The sequence below is a fragment of the Paramisgurnus dabryanus genome, chromosome 17 (assembly GCF_030506205.2).
Source record: "Paramisgurnus dabryanus chromosome 17, PD_genome_1.1, whole genome shotgun sequence".
NCBI classification, from domain to species: Eukaryota; Metazoa; Chordata; class Actinopteri; order Cypriniformes; family Cobitidae; genus Paramisgurnus; species Paramisgurnus dabryanus.
In genome coordinates this window covers 1,048,015-1,066,548 of record NC_133353.1, presented here as the reverse complement: position 1 = coordinate 1,066,548, position 18,534 = coordinate 1,048,015, and the positions used below count along the sequence as shown (strand labels likewise).

Sequence of the window (18,534 nt, the reverse complement as noted above, 5' to 3'; positions counted from 1 at the left end):
GATTTTAACTCACTTTGGGGACTTTGGTTGATACACAAACTCAGATTTTAAGTCACTTTGGGGACTTTGGTTGATACACAAACTCAGATTTTAACTCACTTTGGGGACTGTGGTTGATACACAAACTCAGATTTTAAGTCACTTTGGGGACTTTGGTTGATACACAAACTCAGATTTTAAGTCACTTTGGGGACTTCGGTTGATACACAAACTCAGATTTTAAGTCACTTTGAGGACTTCGGTTGATACACAAACTCAGATTTTAAGTCACTTTGAGGACTTCGGTTGATACACAAACTCAGATTTTAAGTCACTTTGGGGACTTTGGTTGATACACAAACTCAGGTTTTAAGTCACTTTGAGGACTTTGGTTGATACACAAACTCAGGTTTTAAGTCACTTTGAGGACTTTGGTTGATACACAAACTCAGGTTTTAAGTCACTTTGAGGACTTTGGTTGATACACAAACTCAGGTTTTAAGTCACTTTGGGGACTTTGGTTGATACACAAACTCAGATTTTAGGTCACTTCTGGGTCTCTAGTCATACACAAACTCAGATTTTAAGTCACTTTGAGGACTACAAGAAAACAAGGAAAAATGACTTCCAAACCATTTATTTAACATGCAAATGCATGCTATAAATGTCAGAAGTTTTAGGCAATACCGGTAACAGCACTTAACCATAAACACAGTTACTTAAAAGTTAAGTGCATTTTAGTTTGCCAATAAAAGTGTCAGTATAAAATATAGGACAGTATAATCAATGAAACTGATATGAACTCTTTCACTCTTTTCTTCACCTTTACTTTCTTGCCTTCTACCTTGCTCCTCCCACTTCACTTTCCTTTTGCTCCTCCCTCTTCTCTTTAACCTTTGCTCCTCCTTTTATCTCTTTACTTTCAGTTCACTCAATTAACTTCTGTCTACATTGAACAATTGTAATTACAATTAAAGGAAATAAACAATACTGACATATTTTAAAAGTGCATATAGAACAGAATATGTTGACAGAAAAAATAGCAACATGTAAACATATAACAACATGTAAACATGCATGTAAACAAAGAATGAAAATGAGACATTTGTCAGTGCAGCTTGTTCTTTTTGCTTTCCTCAGCTTTTTACAGAAATTATCGTCTTACCATTACATTCAATCCTCTCTCTTCTCCTGTCTTGCTTACCTCATTAATATTCTGTTTCCTCCTGTACTCAAACAAATTCTCCCTCTTCATACACCTTTACTCTTCCTTACTATTTTCACTCATTTTTAAAAAACAGAGCATGATGTGTAAAGTATAAAGACAGTTTGTCTGAAAGGAACCTATTATATATTACAAACATACAAAATGATGAATCGTTTGCAGAAGAAAAGCTTTTGTTTACATCATATATGTGTGTACTGTGTATAATAATTATGTAGCTCATACACACACATGAATGTATAATTTGAAGAAACAAAATCTATTTATATTTTAAGTGTTTATATAATATAAATTACATATAAACATAAAAATGTATATACACATGTAAATATTTATTAAATATAAACATGCATGTGTGTGTATTTATATATAGATAATTATTATACACAGTATACACACATATGATGTAAAAAAAAACTTTTATTCTGCAAACGATTAGTCATAATTCATCATTTTGCAGCCCTAAACATGTTAAAAAGTTATTCTAGAAAAGGATACATTATTTTATGTTTTTGTAACATGGCAACTTTTCCTCACCATGCTCTGTTTATTACAGTAAAAAGAAAAAAAGTGTTTTTAATTTGCTCCCCTATAATCCACCCTGTTTTTTTAAAGTGGTGATCCTGTTTCGCACATAATTTTTCACACCAGTCCACGTACGTTCCTTCAAGGCTTCTGGCTCTGCGTGAATGCATCTCTCGCAGTCTTGCTTACCAGGAACTTTGCATGTCTTTATGAACTTCATCATGTGTTTTTCAACAGCTTTTACCTCAACTTCTTCCCATTTTCTTTTCGAAGGTATTGATGAACCTATAAAGTGAAAAATCATATCCTTATTACAACTAAATTCAATGGGATTTATTTATCAATCAAATGTAGAAACAAGCGCAGATCCATGCGCAAACATAATCTTACAACACCACTCATGTGTGATTCATTAAACTTTCATCTGGCCAATTCCATCACACAAATGAAGGGGTGTTGATAAATGTGGCGAATGAAAACTATAGTAATTTAAATATTATACCCATATTAATGAAGCCCCTTGAGAATATGACATGAGGAAACATAACCTGGCCACACAGAGGAACATCTACATAGATATTGAACTTTGACATTTCAAGTTCAAACAAAGTAGCTTGAAAAGCAAATTTCATGCAGTTGGGAGCCAGATCACTAAAAAGTAGAGCTGCAACTAACGACTATTTCTTCTGTCGACTAATCTAGCGATTATTTTTCCGATTAGTCGACTACTCTAACGATTATTTTTTTTATTAATAAAGTGTTCTTTTTTTGATTTGCTATTTAATCTGTTGGATAATCTGTTTTCTTCTCTCTGTCTGATCTGACAGTCATTGTTTGTTTTATTGTATTTTAACACAACTGAATTCTATTTTCACATATTATCTGTTGTCAGACATATTGAGGCGTTTTCGCAGACAGGGATTAGACTAGTCCTAGACTAAAATAAATATAAGAGCTGTCCAAACTGAAAACATCTTCCACTGACATATCTTTAAATACATCAGTGCCCTTAGTTTGGCCTCAAAGTGCACACAAGTAATGTTTTTAGTAAGGCATGTTTGTTTAAACTAATTATATTTCCTAATTAAACTGAGGTCTAGTCCTGGCTTAAACTAATCTCTGTCCAGGAAACCACCCCAAAGACTATTAAAATAGTGACAAAACATGACCCAATAACCTTGTGTTTAATTCAACCAGCTGTTACTTTAACTACTAAGTTACTAAAATTTTTATTTATAAACGCGACATCGCAGACAATTTGGCGCAAATTAAAAAAATTGCCATTACACAGAGTTACTACAGAAGACATGCGCGGGCATAGGAGAGAGCTCGCACACAAGCACATAGAGAACCAGTGTGTGTGGGAAAACACTGCTAACCTTTCATGATAAACTCGAATCAGTCGTCTTCTCTGTCAGTAACATCTGATGTTTACGTGAAAATGCAAGTACACAGAGGAATCCGCACGGAAAACACAGCCAACTTTTAATTCTTTCACTCAGTGTCATGTATGAGAGGCGCTGTCTAGGGGCTTCACGCAGAGAAAGAGAGAGAGCGCACGTGCACAAGAGAGGCACCACTGAGCGCTCACAACAATAAATTAAGCCGTTTTAAATGAAAATAAAAATGTAAATGTTGCGACCATTGTTGATTTTGTGGCGCACACAAACAAATCAATGTATGGAAAACACTTCGAGGAGCAGAAGCAGCCATTACGCGAGATGAATGTAAACAGCGTGACGCGTCGACGCTTTCTACCCATGTCGACGTATTTTCGTAGTCGATGTAATCGATGACGTCGATGCGTCGTTGCAGCACTACTAAAAAGAAATTGATATTACACCAAAACGCCAACATTGTAATTTTTAGATATGTGACCGAACACGGAAAGTAGGGACACAAGTCTGGTGATCTCAACAGATTCTGCAAAAAATATAAAAATGCTTTTCTATCATTAGCTCAAAAGTTGTTCTGCCGACTTGTGTCACTGGTTTCCGTGACGGGGCACATATTACTGTTTCTAAGACTTGTATATACCCAATTTACCATATTACAGCTGTATAGTAAAATCCTTTTTATAATTAAATATTCTGCATTGATGCATTAAAATATAACAATGTAAATAAAAATCATACTGTGTATGTGAATTTCATTGCAGGTTTTTACAGTGTAGGCAGAATTAGTGAATAAATGACAAATCACATAATATATGTTTATCTATTTCTTCAAACTGACTGTACAACAAACTCAAATTTTGAAAAGCTCCTGTCTTGCTACTGTTGCCTATAGGTATTGTATTTAGTAATTCAGGGTTTGTCATTTCTTGCTGTTTGTGTAGTTTAAAGATTTTTTTTACCTTGATCTTTCTGTGAAGCAGATGGTTGATCAGTCTCTGCTGGTACTGGTGATGTTGTCTGAGGTAGGTCACTACAATCCTCTTCATCACTTGACATTGTATCACCTTCAGCCTCAAGTTGCTCTATAACAATAAAAGGAATCTGTCAATGTATTTTTTGCAAAAGATGATGAAAGATAAATACAGATTTGCAAATATATAAAGCACAGACTCGCACAAAAATCTAATTTCATACATACCATTTGGGTCGATTTCAATGTCATCAAGTCTCTTTCCTTTAAAGCTGGACAGTGTTCCTTTCTCCATTGCCATTAAGACCTTACTCATTTTTGCCAGCTGCAATGTCCCCTCTGGTAACCGGTAATACTGTCTGTGGATCCTTATATCGTGACCGAGAAAATCAGCCAGTTGATCTGCTTCATTTTCATCAAGGTTGAGAATCTTTGACATGGTAGCTATGTGTTTCCTGAGCCTGGTTGAGGAAAGAGCTTCAGGATTCTTAATGCCACATTCACGAGCAGCTTTACTTATGCACTCTCCTCCTCTGTAGGCAGACATTGCACCAGATCTGGCAAACATAAAAGGATTCTCATTTGGGACACCACAAGCCTCACGTGTTTCAACAAGCAGCTCCATGGCAGAAACCAATGAAGGTTTGAGGAGGACAGGGACCTTTCTCCCTCGCTTACCACGGATCTCTACTCTGGTAAAGTGTTTACACAGCTTCCTCTCGAACTCAGAAAGACAGATGGCTATGTCTTCATGCAGCTCAGAAGAATCCCGGCTTTGAAAAGCTGACAAAAGCATCCGTGACACCTCACCTTCTCTTCGTCTATTGAACATGATAACTTGGGAGAGTGTGACTTTGGCCAAAGCAGCATAGCTGTCTGCAGAGGGGCAGTTTTTAAGTTTATTAAGGAATTTATCCCGTTTCTTTTCTAGATGTGCGTGCAGGACTTTGACATCCTGAGTGAAAGGAATGATCTGTGGTGCATTCCACTTGGCTTCCTTCAATGTAGTTATAGCACCAGCAGAAATGTATTCATTCCACCTTGCTTCGTGTACTTTTCTGAAGTCTCGAGCACACTCCGCACGCTCATGGTCTCCATACATCATCGCATTACTTTCAACAATGCTACAGATCTTTTTTAAAGAATGTCCAAGTTTGAGGGCTAAAGAGGGAATGCGGTAAGAGTTCTTCTCTTCGTCAAAGCCAGACACAACTTTCACAGCTGATATGACATGTTTGAAGTTTGCTGGTATCATGAAGTCCTCCATTGTTTTCAGTGGGGTTATCCTTCTTGCTTCAAGAAGAAGTCTGCCAACTTCTCTCATTTTCTGTCGGATGTAGTCATGTTTGGTCACATCAGATCCCATCCTGTTAAACATGTGCTCTCCCAGTTGCATGATGCATCTGTCACTATGAATCACCCGTGAAACTTCGTCATAGTTCATCAGGGAAAGTACTTTCTTGAAACCTTTACTCACCTCTAAGCCAACAGGTGTTTTTAAGGCACAAAGAGATCTTACTCTTTTTCTGCCCTGAGCTTCATCATCCTTCGGTTTAAGTGGACAGTTTTTAATGTGTTTCCATAGGCTGAGCTTGTTGTAAAGGCCTTGACAGTGAATACAGTGGATAAATTCTTTGGGGTTTTTGCACTTTTTTGGACGGTAGCAGGCAATCATCTCACCTTCCCCTTTTCTCACCACATCTGTGTTGTGGGCAAAGTTGCCCCTTTTTCTAAGAAGGTTTAACTGGACTCTTCGTTCTTTGGAACGTTTTGGGAAAGCTACAGCCTTTGCAACCTCTACTTCATTGCGATGTACAAACTCAAGGTGTCTTGCCATTTTTGCATATGGCTTAGAGCAATAAAGGCAATACTGTTTTTTGTTATATGACCTGCTCTTTTTTTGTGGTGATGGCATTGACTGAACCAAAGTCTTTTTGTCAGAGGAGGTTTCGGTCTCTTCAGTTTGGCATTTCATCCTTTTTGATGACATTGCTGTCATACAATTGGCAGATGAAATACCTGCCTCTTCAGCTTTCCTTTTTGAAAGGGGTGATTTAGTATGTCTTAAACGTTTGTTGGGTCTAGGATCACTACATTCAGACTTATTGTTTGATCCATCTGAACTCCTTTCAGCCTTGCTTTGTCCAGAAGCACTTCCATCTGATTCATCTGAGCTGAACTGGGGTATGTAGTCAACATCACTGTAATCCGTAACATCTGAATCACTGTAGGCACTCCCAGAATACTAAATGAGAAAAATGTTACACTTTCTTAAATCATGCAAAATTATTTCTTTAACTAAATGTTTAAAAACTTCTAGACAACTGCCAGAATCCAACTGATTTTCAACAAGAGGAACTCATTTAAGCATATAAAGTGCATGGTTAATTACAAACCTGTCTTTTTCTTGATTGCCTTAATGAGTGCATCTGGAAAAAGAAAAAACAAAACTAATGTACATAAAATTGTATATAATAATTAAATGTAAATAATAATAATTAAAAAAATAAAACACTTAAGAGTAAAAAAACAGTTATTTCAACTAGATATATTTCAAACTGTAGCTCAGCAAATAAGGCCTTAGTAGATGGCACACTTGGCACGGTTTGATAATCACAAACAGAAACGCTGTACAATACAACTGTATCATAAAATCTTTTTACACCATGACATAGATGATAATAATATTCTGTGAATTCACATTAAACCGTCTTTACTAATCTCAATTACCCACCTCCATTAAAGACAGTGTCTCAGACACCTTTGATGAGGAAATCACAGGGGTGGAAGCAGCACAGGGCAAGGGTGTAGAGGGCTGCACAGGAGAAGAGGACGATGATGTGGTCTTCACAGGTGATGAGGGCTGCACAGGAGAAGAGGACGATGATGTGGTCATCACAGGTGATGAGGGCTGCACAAAGGCAGAGGAAGATGATGTGGTCTTCACAGGTGATGAGGGCTGCACAGGAGAAGAGGACGATGATGTGGTCTTCACAGGTGATGAGGGCTGCACAGGAGAAGAGGACGATGATGTGGTCTTCACAGGTGATGAGGGCTGCACAGGAGAAGAGGACGATGATGTGGTCATCACAGGTGATGAGGGCTGCACAAAGGCAGAGGAAGATGATGTGGTCTTCACAGGTGATGAGGGCTGCACAGGAGAAGAGGACGATGATGTGGTCTTCACAGGTGATGAGGGCTGCACAGGAGAAGAGGACGATGATGTGGTCTTCACAGGTGATGAGGGCTGCACAGGAGAAGAGGACGAGGATGTGGTCTTCACAGGTGATGAGGGCTGCACAGGAGAAGGAGAAGGGTATGAGGGCAATAAGGCTTTTACAGAGGTAGACATAGCACATGGTGCCTAAGACGGTGCATTAAATGTGTATGCTATAATACTGTCTGTAACTTTAAAAGTATAATTGAAAAAAAGTTAAAAATAAAAGCAGCATGGAAACTGTTCAACGACTATTAACACTTTAAATAATAAAGTCTTAATTGACTGAGGTGCTAATCAAGTAATGTGATGATCATATCCAAATATTACTCACCATGAAATATTCTTGTGATTGCTCTATGGCAGTCTTTTTCGTTTTAATTTGTGCTCTGTTAAAGCGCTCATGGCAATCTTTGAGTTTCTGAGGATATATGAAAAGGTATTTAACTTAAAATAAAAGTAAAATGTACATAATGTTAAAAGCTGTGACACTCAAAGACATTAGGCAAAACCAATCAAAAATATAGAAAATAAAAGGTAAATATAAAATATCGCTTAATTTCAAGTGCTCTGGTTTAGATTAAAGGAATAGTCTACTCATTTTCAATATTAAACTATGTTATTACCTTTACTAAGAATTGTTGATACATTCCTCTATCATTTGAGTGTGTGCACGTAAGCGCTGGAGCGCGCTGCGACACTTCGATAGCATTTAGCTTAGCCCCATTCATTCAAATGGTACCACTCAGAGATAAAGTTATATATAGTAGTTATAAGAGCAAGTTTGGTGGTACAAAATAAAACGTAGCGCTTTTCTAAGCGGATTTAATAGAGGAATATTGTATGGCGGAAGAGCACTTTTGGGAGTACTTCGACTCGCCTGAAAAATGCGCTCCCCTTCTCCCTCTCATAATGGGAGAGGGAGAGTGTTACTGCGCCGAGTTGAAGTACTCCCAAAAGTGCTCTTCCGCCATACAATATAGTTACTCTATTAAATCCGCTTAGAAAAGCGCTACGTTTTATTTTGTACCACCAAACTTGGTCTTATAACTACTCGTCTTAAATAGGAAAAACGTTGATGTGTTTGGTCACTTCTAACTTTATCTCTGATTGGTACCATTGAATGAATGGGGCTAAGCTAAATGCTATCGAAGTGTCGCAGCGCGCTCCAGCGCTTACGTGCACGCACACAGATGATAAAGGGATGTATCAACAATTCTTAGTTAAGGTAATAACAGTTTAATATTGAAAATGAGTAGATTATTCCTTTAAGAGTCTTCCATAAATCTGTTAGAAAAGATATAGCACATAAAGTAAGAAGAGTCTATGGGCCAGATTTACTAACAGCTTGTGCCAGCTCAAACCATCATTTTGTTAAATAACGACTGTTGTGATTTACTAAAGACTTGAATGTCTTTAAAACACAAAATCGATTGTGGGACCATTGTCATGTTTGAATAGAAAAGAGCTCTGCCCGAACTGCTGCTATAAAATTAAACGCACACAATTTTGGAAAATATCATTATATGCTGTAGCATTAAAGGAACACGCCCACATTTTGGGAATTTAGCTTATTCACCGTATCCCCCAGAGTTAGATAAGTGCATAAATACCTTTTTCATCTTCGTGCGTGCCATAACTTTGTTGGACGCAGCCCCCGCTAGCTTAGTTTAGCACAAAGACTGGAAGTAAATGGCTCCAGCTAGCATACTACAAGTGACAAAATAATGCCAACATTTTCCTATTTATATGTTTAAATAGGAACATGGGCGGAGTGACTCTGAGGGAACTCTCTGCTCCTCACCACTAGATTTCTGTGAGCAAATCACTCAAGTAGCAGTGCTTTGTCTTCTGAGAATATAGTTACCAGTATGTAAATGATTAAAAGATGGCTGTGTCTCATATGACCAAGTTATTTGTACACGGTGTGACTATACAAATCACAACATATAAATAGGAAAATGTTCGCATTATTTTGTACCTTATTGGGAGCAGTATGCTAGCCGGAGCCATTTACTTCCAGTCTTTGTGCTAAGCTAAGCTAGCGGGGGTGCGTCAGACAGAGTTAGGGCAAGCGCGGGGATGAAAAAGGTATGTATGGACTTATCTAACTCTGGGGAATACAGTGAATAAGCTAAATTCCCAAAATGTGGGCATGTTCCTTTAAGATTTGTGCTCACAGAAATGAGTAGTTAAATATGTTCACTAGAATTTGCCGTCCCATACTTTTGTCCATATAGTGTTACTAGTTATCTGATGAAGTAAACAGCCTAAGATACTTTCTGCATGTATAGAATGGTTACCATTTTATCCTCTGATGTTCTTGCTTTGCCTGACTGTTGTGGCTCAACTTGCTTATGTGGTTCATTGATGTACACCTTATACAGGGCAGATGAGGAAACAGGAGGAGCCTGATGGAACTGAAAGTCAGAAAAGAAGAGTTAGGGGGTAAATTTTGTACTGTATTTGCTAAGCTTTTGTATGGTTTTGTTTTATACTGTGATGTATAAAAGACAGTGAGATGCAGTAATATAAGGTACACGTTCATCTGTCCTAAAGTAACTTTAGCTGAACCTACTTTTTAAATCTGTCAGTATTCCTCCGTTTAAAAAAAACAAACAAGAATAAGTTTACTAAAAAAATGCACGATTTAGAAGTTGTGGCATTGTTTCACAGAGGATTAAATGCTTGTCCAATATGTCAAAAACCTCTCAAATTGCTAGTTTCCCACATGACTGTATAGAACCCGAATATAGGTGTTTTGTGTACTTACCAATTTCTGCAAATCCAAACTGCTGACTGGACTTTTATCACTGGATTCTGTTGATGATACCTAAATGAAAGATTTGAGAAATATGAGAACACAATCATATGGTATCAAATCAGCATAAGAGAAAAATGTCATCATGAAATATTGTTAAAGATTCTTAGGATATACTTGACAGTACCTTAGCTCGCCAAGGCCAATCTGAATCTCCATAACTGTAAGTGATTTCTTCTCCTGGTTGAATATCTCGTACAGCAAAAAGACACAGATGAGGTTTTTTGTTCACTTCAACAGTTCTTATTTTGCATGTAGGATTTCTGTGCTCATCATTTACAAGTCTTCCCAAGGACCCATCTTCCTTGGATGCATCCATGCTATAAATACATAAAAATACCACCAAGCATAAGAGACTGATTTGTAATCTTGTACAGCAGTTGTTTCCTTTATGCCTGTACCTCGTAAGAGTAACTTCTGTAAACATATCTTAACAACTACATGAAATCAAAATGAGTTTTTTGGGCTTTAAGGCATTTTACATCAGTGGGTCTGGTTATATGGTCTGCTCTACACATTTTGGGGCAGATTCCTGAACAGGGCTAAAGTCTATTCCCAGACTTAAATACAAGTTTGAATTGTCTGAACAGAAAACAGCTTGCACCGAGATATCTTAGAGAGCGCCTTTTTCATTGCTAAAAACAATATTATTTTGTGTATTTGGTATAATATAATGTGTTCATGTGGTTTATGGTTAAAAAACACATTATTTTAAACATAAGGTTTATTTTTGTATTTCCAGATTTCACTCTCTTCCTGAAACGCACGGATTTGAAGAGCTGTGTGCCTAATTGATCAACTAATCTGTATGTTGTGATTGGTCTGATTAGCTCTGTCAGCTGGAAACGTGAGACTTCTTACCATGATTGAAAGATTCAGTTACTAACAGGAGTTAACTTACAGGCTGAGTTCGAAGCAGGATGAATTATGATAATTTCTACATCACCAATCCCAGGAAGTAAACCTTTTGCCTACAATCCGTGTGTTTGTTGTAATCCAAGAAAAGAGATTTACGTTGGAGACGATAACTCGCGTCATGGTTTACTTTGGGGTTTGTAACTTTTGCATATTGTTAACATGAACTAATACACACTTACACACCAAAGGAAATTTAAAAACAATAGGTGCTCTTTAACATATCAGTGCCACTGTTTTTATCACAAGATGCACAGCAATGTTTTTTTTTTGTAAAATGTCCTAATATTACTAAGCCCTAGTCCTGGATTAATCTAAACCCTGTATGGTAAACTGCCCCTTTGTGTCTGCTTTTTTACACACAATAAAAATCATCAGCTGGGTACTGAGTGCGTCATACCAAATGTGCAGAGACGAGGATAACCAGGACCCAGGAGTTTTGGTGAACTAACCCTTAACCGCCCTATTACTTCAAGACAATAACTCTATACTCACCACCAATTTTTGCCATGCCACTGAAAATCAAACAAGAATGTGTTCTCAACGTCATTGTAGAGTTTAGATCGATCAAGGCTCTCCTCTGAAGTCAGAAGTTCACCTCTGTATTCAAGGACAAAATCACCTCTAAAAAATGCTTCAGTGGTGAAAACTCCACGTCCTAAAAAGAAAAAAATACGAGTAAGTTCTGCTGTTCCTTTAAAGTGAATTATTATTTTCATGAGCTCTTATCCAAAAACAATAATAAAAATAGCTAGATCTAAAGTTTTATCTGTGGTATCCAACAATTTTGGACATAGCCCTAGTTGGATCTTTCATTTTGTTGTTGTCGGCTGGATTAAAAGGAGCGGTGAATCAAACAATAAATTTTACCTTGATAATTTATTATATAAGAGGTCATCATACTTAAATGAACATCCTGCAAGTTTCAAAACTGAAACCGTCTGTGCTATTGAAATATAACATTTTTTTGCACCAAGCCAGGAAAATGGTCTATTCAGGAATGTGCTGAAATATGATGTCAGAGTAGAATTGAAACACCTCCCCAAACCCATATACAATGACCACTTTTGTAGCCCCGTCCACAGCTTTGCGTGACATGTGTGGGTCAGGGGTAAAGCAAACCATGCAGTGTCTCAACAATCATAAGGGGTGGCACGGTTCTTGAAAAAAATCCGAACCGTTCAGTTCGGAGCGTGTGCGTTGCACGGTTCATGGCATGCGCAATAGCCTCGTGCCCTGTATGTGACCTTGCCTCAGATGGCGTGTTTCCCTTTCGCGAAAGAAAAGTTGACTGGTGTGGAGAGTGAGTGCTGCAGGTTATGTTACATGTAGAAATGGCAAGTTGGAGAGAAAAGGAAGTCTGCCCGGAGTTGGATGACGCGCCAGTTTGGTGTGTGGAAACTTTTTATTTCATGTTCCCTACGATGACAGTGGAAAAAAACAATAGATAGAACTGCAGTCTATGGGTTGAATGTGTTCGAACAGCCACAGAAGATTGCCTTCTCTCCGCCCATTTATCAAAGCTAAGGTACTGAACGACTTTTCTGACTTCTGCCACGAAAACACAGTGAACGTGCGCTATTTTTAGCCTTTTATTGATAAAACTAAAGCGGCTGATTTCCGCGTAGTTTCATTTTGCTAGCGTGAGAAAGTTGCGCGATCTTATTTCATAAATTGCCTCTCAAAGTAATCAGGACAGAAGTGGTCAAAAGTGGACAAGAGAGACGGATTTAAATATTACAGGTGTAAACGTTATGTTTCTCTCTCCTGCACATATACTCTCTGCAGTATTTAAGCAGCCTCTCAGTAATAAATCTAAGAGCTACACTGAAGTTGGCAGTTTGATAAATGCAAGTTATCTTTGTGTGATAAAAAGGCACATAAGATGGATATACACATTCTCCTTTTTTTGCCAAATAAATGAAAAGCATGTTGAAATCATCAATGTCTTACCTCTTGCTGTATCAAAATCTCACCTGGCTTTCCTCAGAGAGGGTCTCAATAATGTGCTTAAAGTCAAATTCAGTTTGTGCATGATTACATGATATAACTTTTTTAATAAAGTATCCTAAATTATGGATAATTACTACATTAATAAGATAATACATTTCTGGAGTGTTAAAAATTAAAAGTAAAAATAACAACAAGAACCATACAGAACCGTGAACTGTGGCCAATAAACCGTGATACGAACCGAACCGAGGGTTTTGTGAACCGTGCCACCCCTAGTAAACATGTCTTTAAAGATTGCCAAATGTAACCAAAATGACTTTTGAAAACATGTTTCCTAAGAGACTTTTATTTTGACGCGGTGATCTGTTATAAGTGCCCAACAGAGTGTTCGGTTGTGGAAGAACCGTCTATGGGAAGAACACAGACGCTGTTTAACGGAGGCTTGGAACATAACATTAGGAATGCGTGGTTAAAGTTTGTTTTTGAAGAAGTTCCAGCTCGGGTGGGGAGTGTTTGTTTACTTTGTGTACCACGGATTCATTTGTAAAGAAGCCATGAGTCGGTGCTGGATTTGCAGAGAAACTGTGATTAAAAGCACCACTAATATTGCATCTGGCAGGAATGACACAACAGTATACACAGTGAGTAAAACATTTTACTTTATTTAAGTTACTACGCGTCACTACTGTTTAGTAAAAGATCGCTTGATATGTCCTGTTGTAACATCAGTGTCTAAACACGTATATTTGACTGTTTTAATTTACTAAAAACATTAAACCATTAATAAAGGTGCAACACTTAACAATATGACTGTAATATAACGATAGAAATATACAAAGTTAGTCATAAGGATTTATCAGCCGCGGTTTAGATTCTGATGCGTGCTTACTTGTGTTGTTTACGGTAATTTAGTCACGTTGAGTTTAAAGTTCTTTTATACTTTACTATACGTATTGTCATTTATGGGTATCATCTTTAGCACCCAGAATCTTTTGTAGCTCAAACATTTGTGTTCGGCTGCTATTTTTACACATCAATGTTTTTAAAACATTTCCCCACATGTAATGACAGGGATCATAGCAGTGGGCGTTTACGTCCAGGTCTTCACTGCGGGCCGCCCCTTCAAACAAACCATTATCCAGAGAGCAACTAATCCATGTTACAAAATAACCTATTATTTATTGCCTTTGATGTTTTTGAATGGAAAAACCACTTGAATCAGACAACAGTATAAAACAATAAAATCGACAGATTCATTGCCCCTTTAAGTCAGCAGGATCTATCACAAAAGTCCACGTAGAGTGCACGTGACACAATTTCCATCATGCATGCACAGACGGATTTTGAAGTAGGTAGCCCAGGCGATGTGTTGCATTTTGTCGCAATGCGCATGCATCAAAAGTTTGTATGCACATACAAATAAACTATGCTTTGCAACTTACATTTGCGTACATGAAAGAAAACGATCTATACTACAGAATTTATCTTACCTTTATATTTGCTGATAACTTGCTCATAAAGCTCAGGCTTGTCTGTTTTACAAGTAATGTGATGCTCAGCATCCTGTTGAGGTCTTTTTCGTTTTTTCTGCCTTGGTATACCCAGCATCATAGCGACTGCAGTGACATGCAATGACTGAAAATAATCAAATGAATCAATCGATTAATCAAGCATAATATTAAGGTTGCTAAAATTGTTTACCCAAATAGCAAACAAATGGTATAACATATGTATCTAACTTATGTATATGCATGCATGTATACTTTTGTAAATATACATATAGCTTAGATATACACACACATACACAACTCTAGATAACTTATACATACACAATTTAAAATCTTTAAAAGATATCTGTGGCTATTCGTGCCACTGTTTGCATGATAAGAAAATCGCATGATTGAAACTCAGATTAAACAATAAGAATTAATTACTAATTACCCAATCTATTACTGCTATTTCACATAATTTTACTAAGCACTTAGTCGTTTATGGACAACATTAATAGATCAGTAAAGTAAGTTATGTTACTCTGTAACCGAATGTTTGTTTACTGAACAATGCCAATATCGATATGGGCTACTCGGGAAGATAATATTTTTGACCACAAACCGTCAAATAAGATAAAATATTTCACAAATCGTATGTTACTCCAGCTTATCTTTCATATTTTGCACAAATATGTTATTATACATAGGACTGAACTCACCTTTCCTCCTTTAATGGGCGCGTGTAGTCTGTTTCGCGGGAAATTGGGGCTAACAGCGGTGATGTCATTATCACGTGTCTGCATTTCCGGGGAAACGAATCCACTGCTGCTGACTTGCGTAGTAAAAGTGTCGTTGATAGGAAGGCCGAAAGCATGTCACGTTGAAGTATCGCGTGAGCGATTAGAGCACGTATTGAGAAAGTTTGATCTCGCGGTACTGTGATGTCATATCTTGTTCGATCTGCGCAGCGCTGTATGAACACAGCTTAGTGTTGTTGCTGTTACGCCACAGACAAGGGGATCAGCACAGCACCTCGTGCTACTGTCCAAAACAACTGCTATTTACAGAGAGATTCCTCTAAATGTAGACAAATCCACATGGAAATTAATTGATGGAAGGTGCTTTTAAAAACATTTAATACATACAACAAAACAGCTTAATGAAAGCTCTGTTTCTTGAGAACATTTACTGCTCCACCTACAATATCTTATTGGACTGTCTTTTTTATTACCTAATAAAAATTAAACATGCAACAAAGCTTTTTTAAACAAATAAAGTAAAAAATATAATATAATAACTTTTGACCCAAATTAAACACAGCTGAAACAGCTAATCAAGGTGTTCAGGGTTGCTTGATAATTACAGACAGGTGTATGAGCAGGGTTTAAGACACCTGACCTAGGGTTTAGGAATACACAATGTGTAACTTCAGATTATGAATACCCAGGGTTATCTCTTAACCCCTGGTTAAGCACGAACAGTGTGACACGTGAAACAGATAACCCAGGATTCCGTTAACCCGGGGTTTAGAATAACCTGGTGTTAACTTTTCCAGTGTGAAAAGCATGTTTATATGTTGATAACCTCAAATGACACAAAATCTCCTGTTCATTTCTTCTGGTTGTGAAGTTAGCAGTTTGATGTGCTGCTGTGATGTGGAGCATCAGTGGCTAAAACAAGTGGGTTTCAATGTTTACATGCACAACAATATTCAAATAACAATACTGCGAAACTATGATGTAAACAGTGGTTTTTAATTACTCTTATTTGGCTAAAGTCATAATCAAAGTAAACACAAATCAAATTCATATTCATATTTTAGCTTCATTATCAAAGTGCATCATGACCTACACGCATTTCAAATACAATATGTGGGAGTTTTGTGACAGGACACATATACACACACAGTGGTCAACCGTTTGGCTGTAAACAGATGGCTTCAAGCAGAAAAGGCCCTCTAGCTAGGTTTCCAACTGTCCCGTATTAGTCGGGATGTCCGTATTTTGGGTCTCATTGATTTTGTCCTGTATGTGACCTCCCATGTCTTGTTTTTGACTGCTACGTTGATCTAAACAGTGACTGATACAACAGGCTTGCTCGACTTCATGTGGCTCCACAACAACTGAGAAGCAGATGACAACAAAATCCAACAAGAGTGATTTGAGAATTCAGACAAAGTGGACTGCTATCGAAATGCTCTCGCGGTCATTCACCTGTCTGTTCATGCGGCACCGCATGAAGTCAAACAAGTAGCAAGCAGTGCTGAACACTTGAGAATAATCTCAAACACAATCAGTATACGCTAAAGGGGGTCATATAATATGATTTCATGTTATCCTTTTATTATTTGTGCAAAGATCTTCATAATTAAAATGCTCAGTCTCAATTACAAAGAGATCACTGATCCAGACCTGCATAATAAATCGATCTTAAAGGCCCCAACCATACATTTCCAACTTTGCTTGGACATTCTCACACTTCTAATTCACATCCTGTGTGTTTTAATTAAAGTATTTGAAGTTGACTCTGCAAAACTACAGCTCACAGAATCATTGAATCTATGTTAGTTTTAGTTTGTCACATGTAAGATGAACATGAAGGGGATAACGTTTAACTACCCTTAGTGCAGGAGTCACAAGTGTTTTGTCTTATAAGGTAATGGTTCAATTTAAATACTGTGTTAAACGTACCTGCTGTACCAACAAACTGTTAATAAACCTATTGTATGTTGCCAAGGCATAAGAGTTATTATACAATTTTAATTAAGAGATTAGCTATCATTTGGACAAAATACACTGTATACACACAAAACCATGCCTGCACTGCTGCAGCAGACCACCTTTTGTCCTGTATTTGGTGAGGGTGACAAAGTTAGCAACCCTACATCTAACACATATAACAAATAATTAACTGCACTTTAAGCTTTCGTAATATTTAAAAAAATAATAATAATATACTATCACAACAACGATGAACTTTATGTTGTTCAGGAGTAACATGGGGATTTAATGATGTCTGCAATTAATGGATTTATTCTATAACATGTAAAATGGGAACATGAAGGCATTAAAAGCAACTTATGTAAACACCTTAATTTGAATACTGTATTATTTAGAATAAGGTCAGTAATTAGATTATACTGTCCATGTAAACATAATCACTGGCTGACCCTGCTAACTTTACTTCAGTGGACTGCACCTTTTAAATTAAATGATAAAGTTCTCTAAACAAACAGCTTATATGACTTTATTTCTGAATGAGAATTGTATATGTGTTGTAAAAGTCTGATGTGCTACTGTGATGTCGGTGGAAGGGTGCTTAGACATGTGAGGCCTGAAATCACTGACTGAACTGCTAACTTTACTTCAGTGGACTACACCTTTTAAATTAAATGATAAAGTTCTCTAAACAAACAGCTTATATGACTTTATTTCTGAATGAGAATTGAATATGTGTTGTAAATTCTGATGTGCTACTGTGATGTCGGGGGAAGGGTGCTTAGACATGTGAGGCCTGAAATCACTGACTGAACTGCTAACTTTACTTCAGTGGACTACACCTTTTAAATTAAATGATAAAGTTCTCTGAACAAACAGCTTATATGACTTTATTTCTGAATGAGAATTGAATATGTGTTGTAAAAGTCTGATGTGCTACTGTGATGTCGGGGGAAGGGTGCTTAGACATGTGAGGCCTGAAATCACTGACTGACAAACTCTTAACTTTACTTCAGTGGACTACACCTTTTAAATTAAATGATAAAGTTCTCTAAACAAACAGCTTATATGACTTTATTTCTGAATGAGAATTGTATATGTGTTGTAAATTCTGATGTGCTACTGTGATGTCGGGGGAAGGGTGCTTAGACATGTGAGGCCTGAAATCACTGACTGACAAACTGCTAGCTTTACTTCAGTGGACTACACCTTTTAAATTAAATGATAAAGTTCTCTAAACAAACAGCTTATATGACTTTATTTCTGAATGAGAATTGTATATGTGTTGTAAAAGTCTGATGTGCTACTGTGATGTCGGGGGAAGG

At 37.2% G+C, this 18,534-nt stretch overlaps 1 protein-coding gene across 1 annotated transcript; it reads right to left on the bottom strand.

Annotated features, from left to right (window-relative positions):
* Positions 1–543: 543 nt before the first annotated feature.
* Positions 544–17,679, bottom strand: LOC135737639 (uncharacterized). The gene is made up of 12 exons (XM_065255441.2): positions 15,212–17,679; positions 14,493–14,637; positions 11,545–11,707; positions 10,262–10,454; positions 10,087–10,146; positions 9,617–9,733; positions 7,648–7,734; positions 6,831–7,391; positions 6,493–6,525; positions 4,325–6,341; positions 4,086–4,208; positions 544–2,014 (listed from the first exon to the last, which is right to left on the bottom strand). The coding sequence occupies exons 1-12, from the start codon at positions 15,293–15,295 to the stop codon at positions 1,794–1,796; spliced, it is 3,804 nt and encodes a 1,267-aa protein (XP_065111513.1). The 5' UTR covers positions 15,296–17,679; the 3' UTR covers positions 544–1,793.
* Positions 17,680–18,534: the final 855 nt, after the last annotated feature.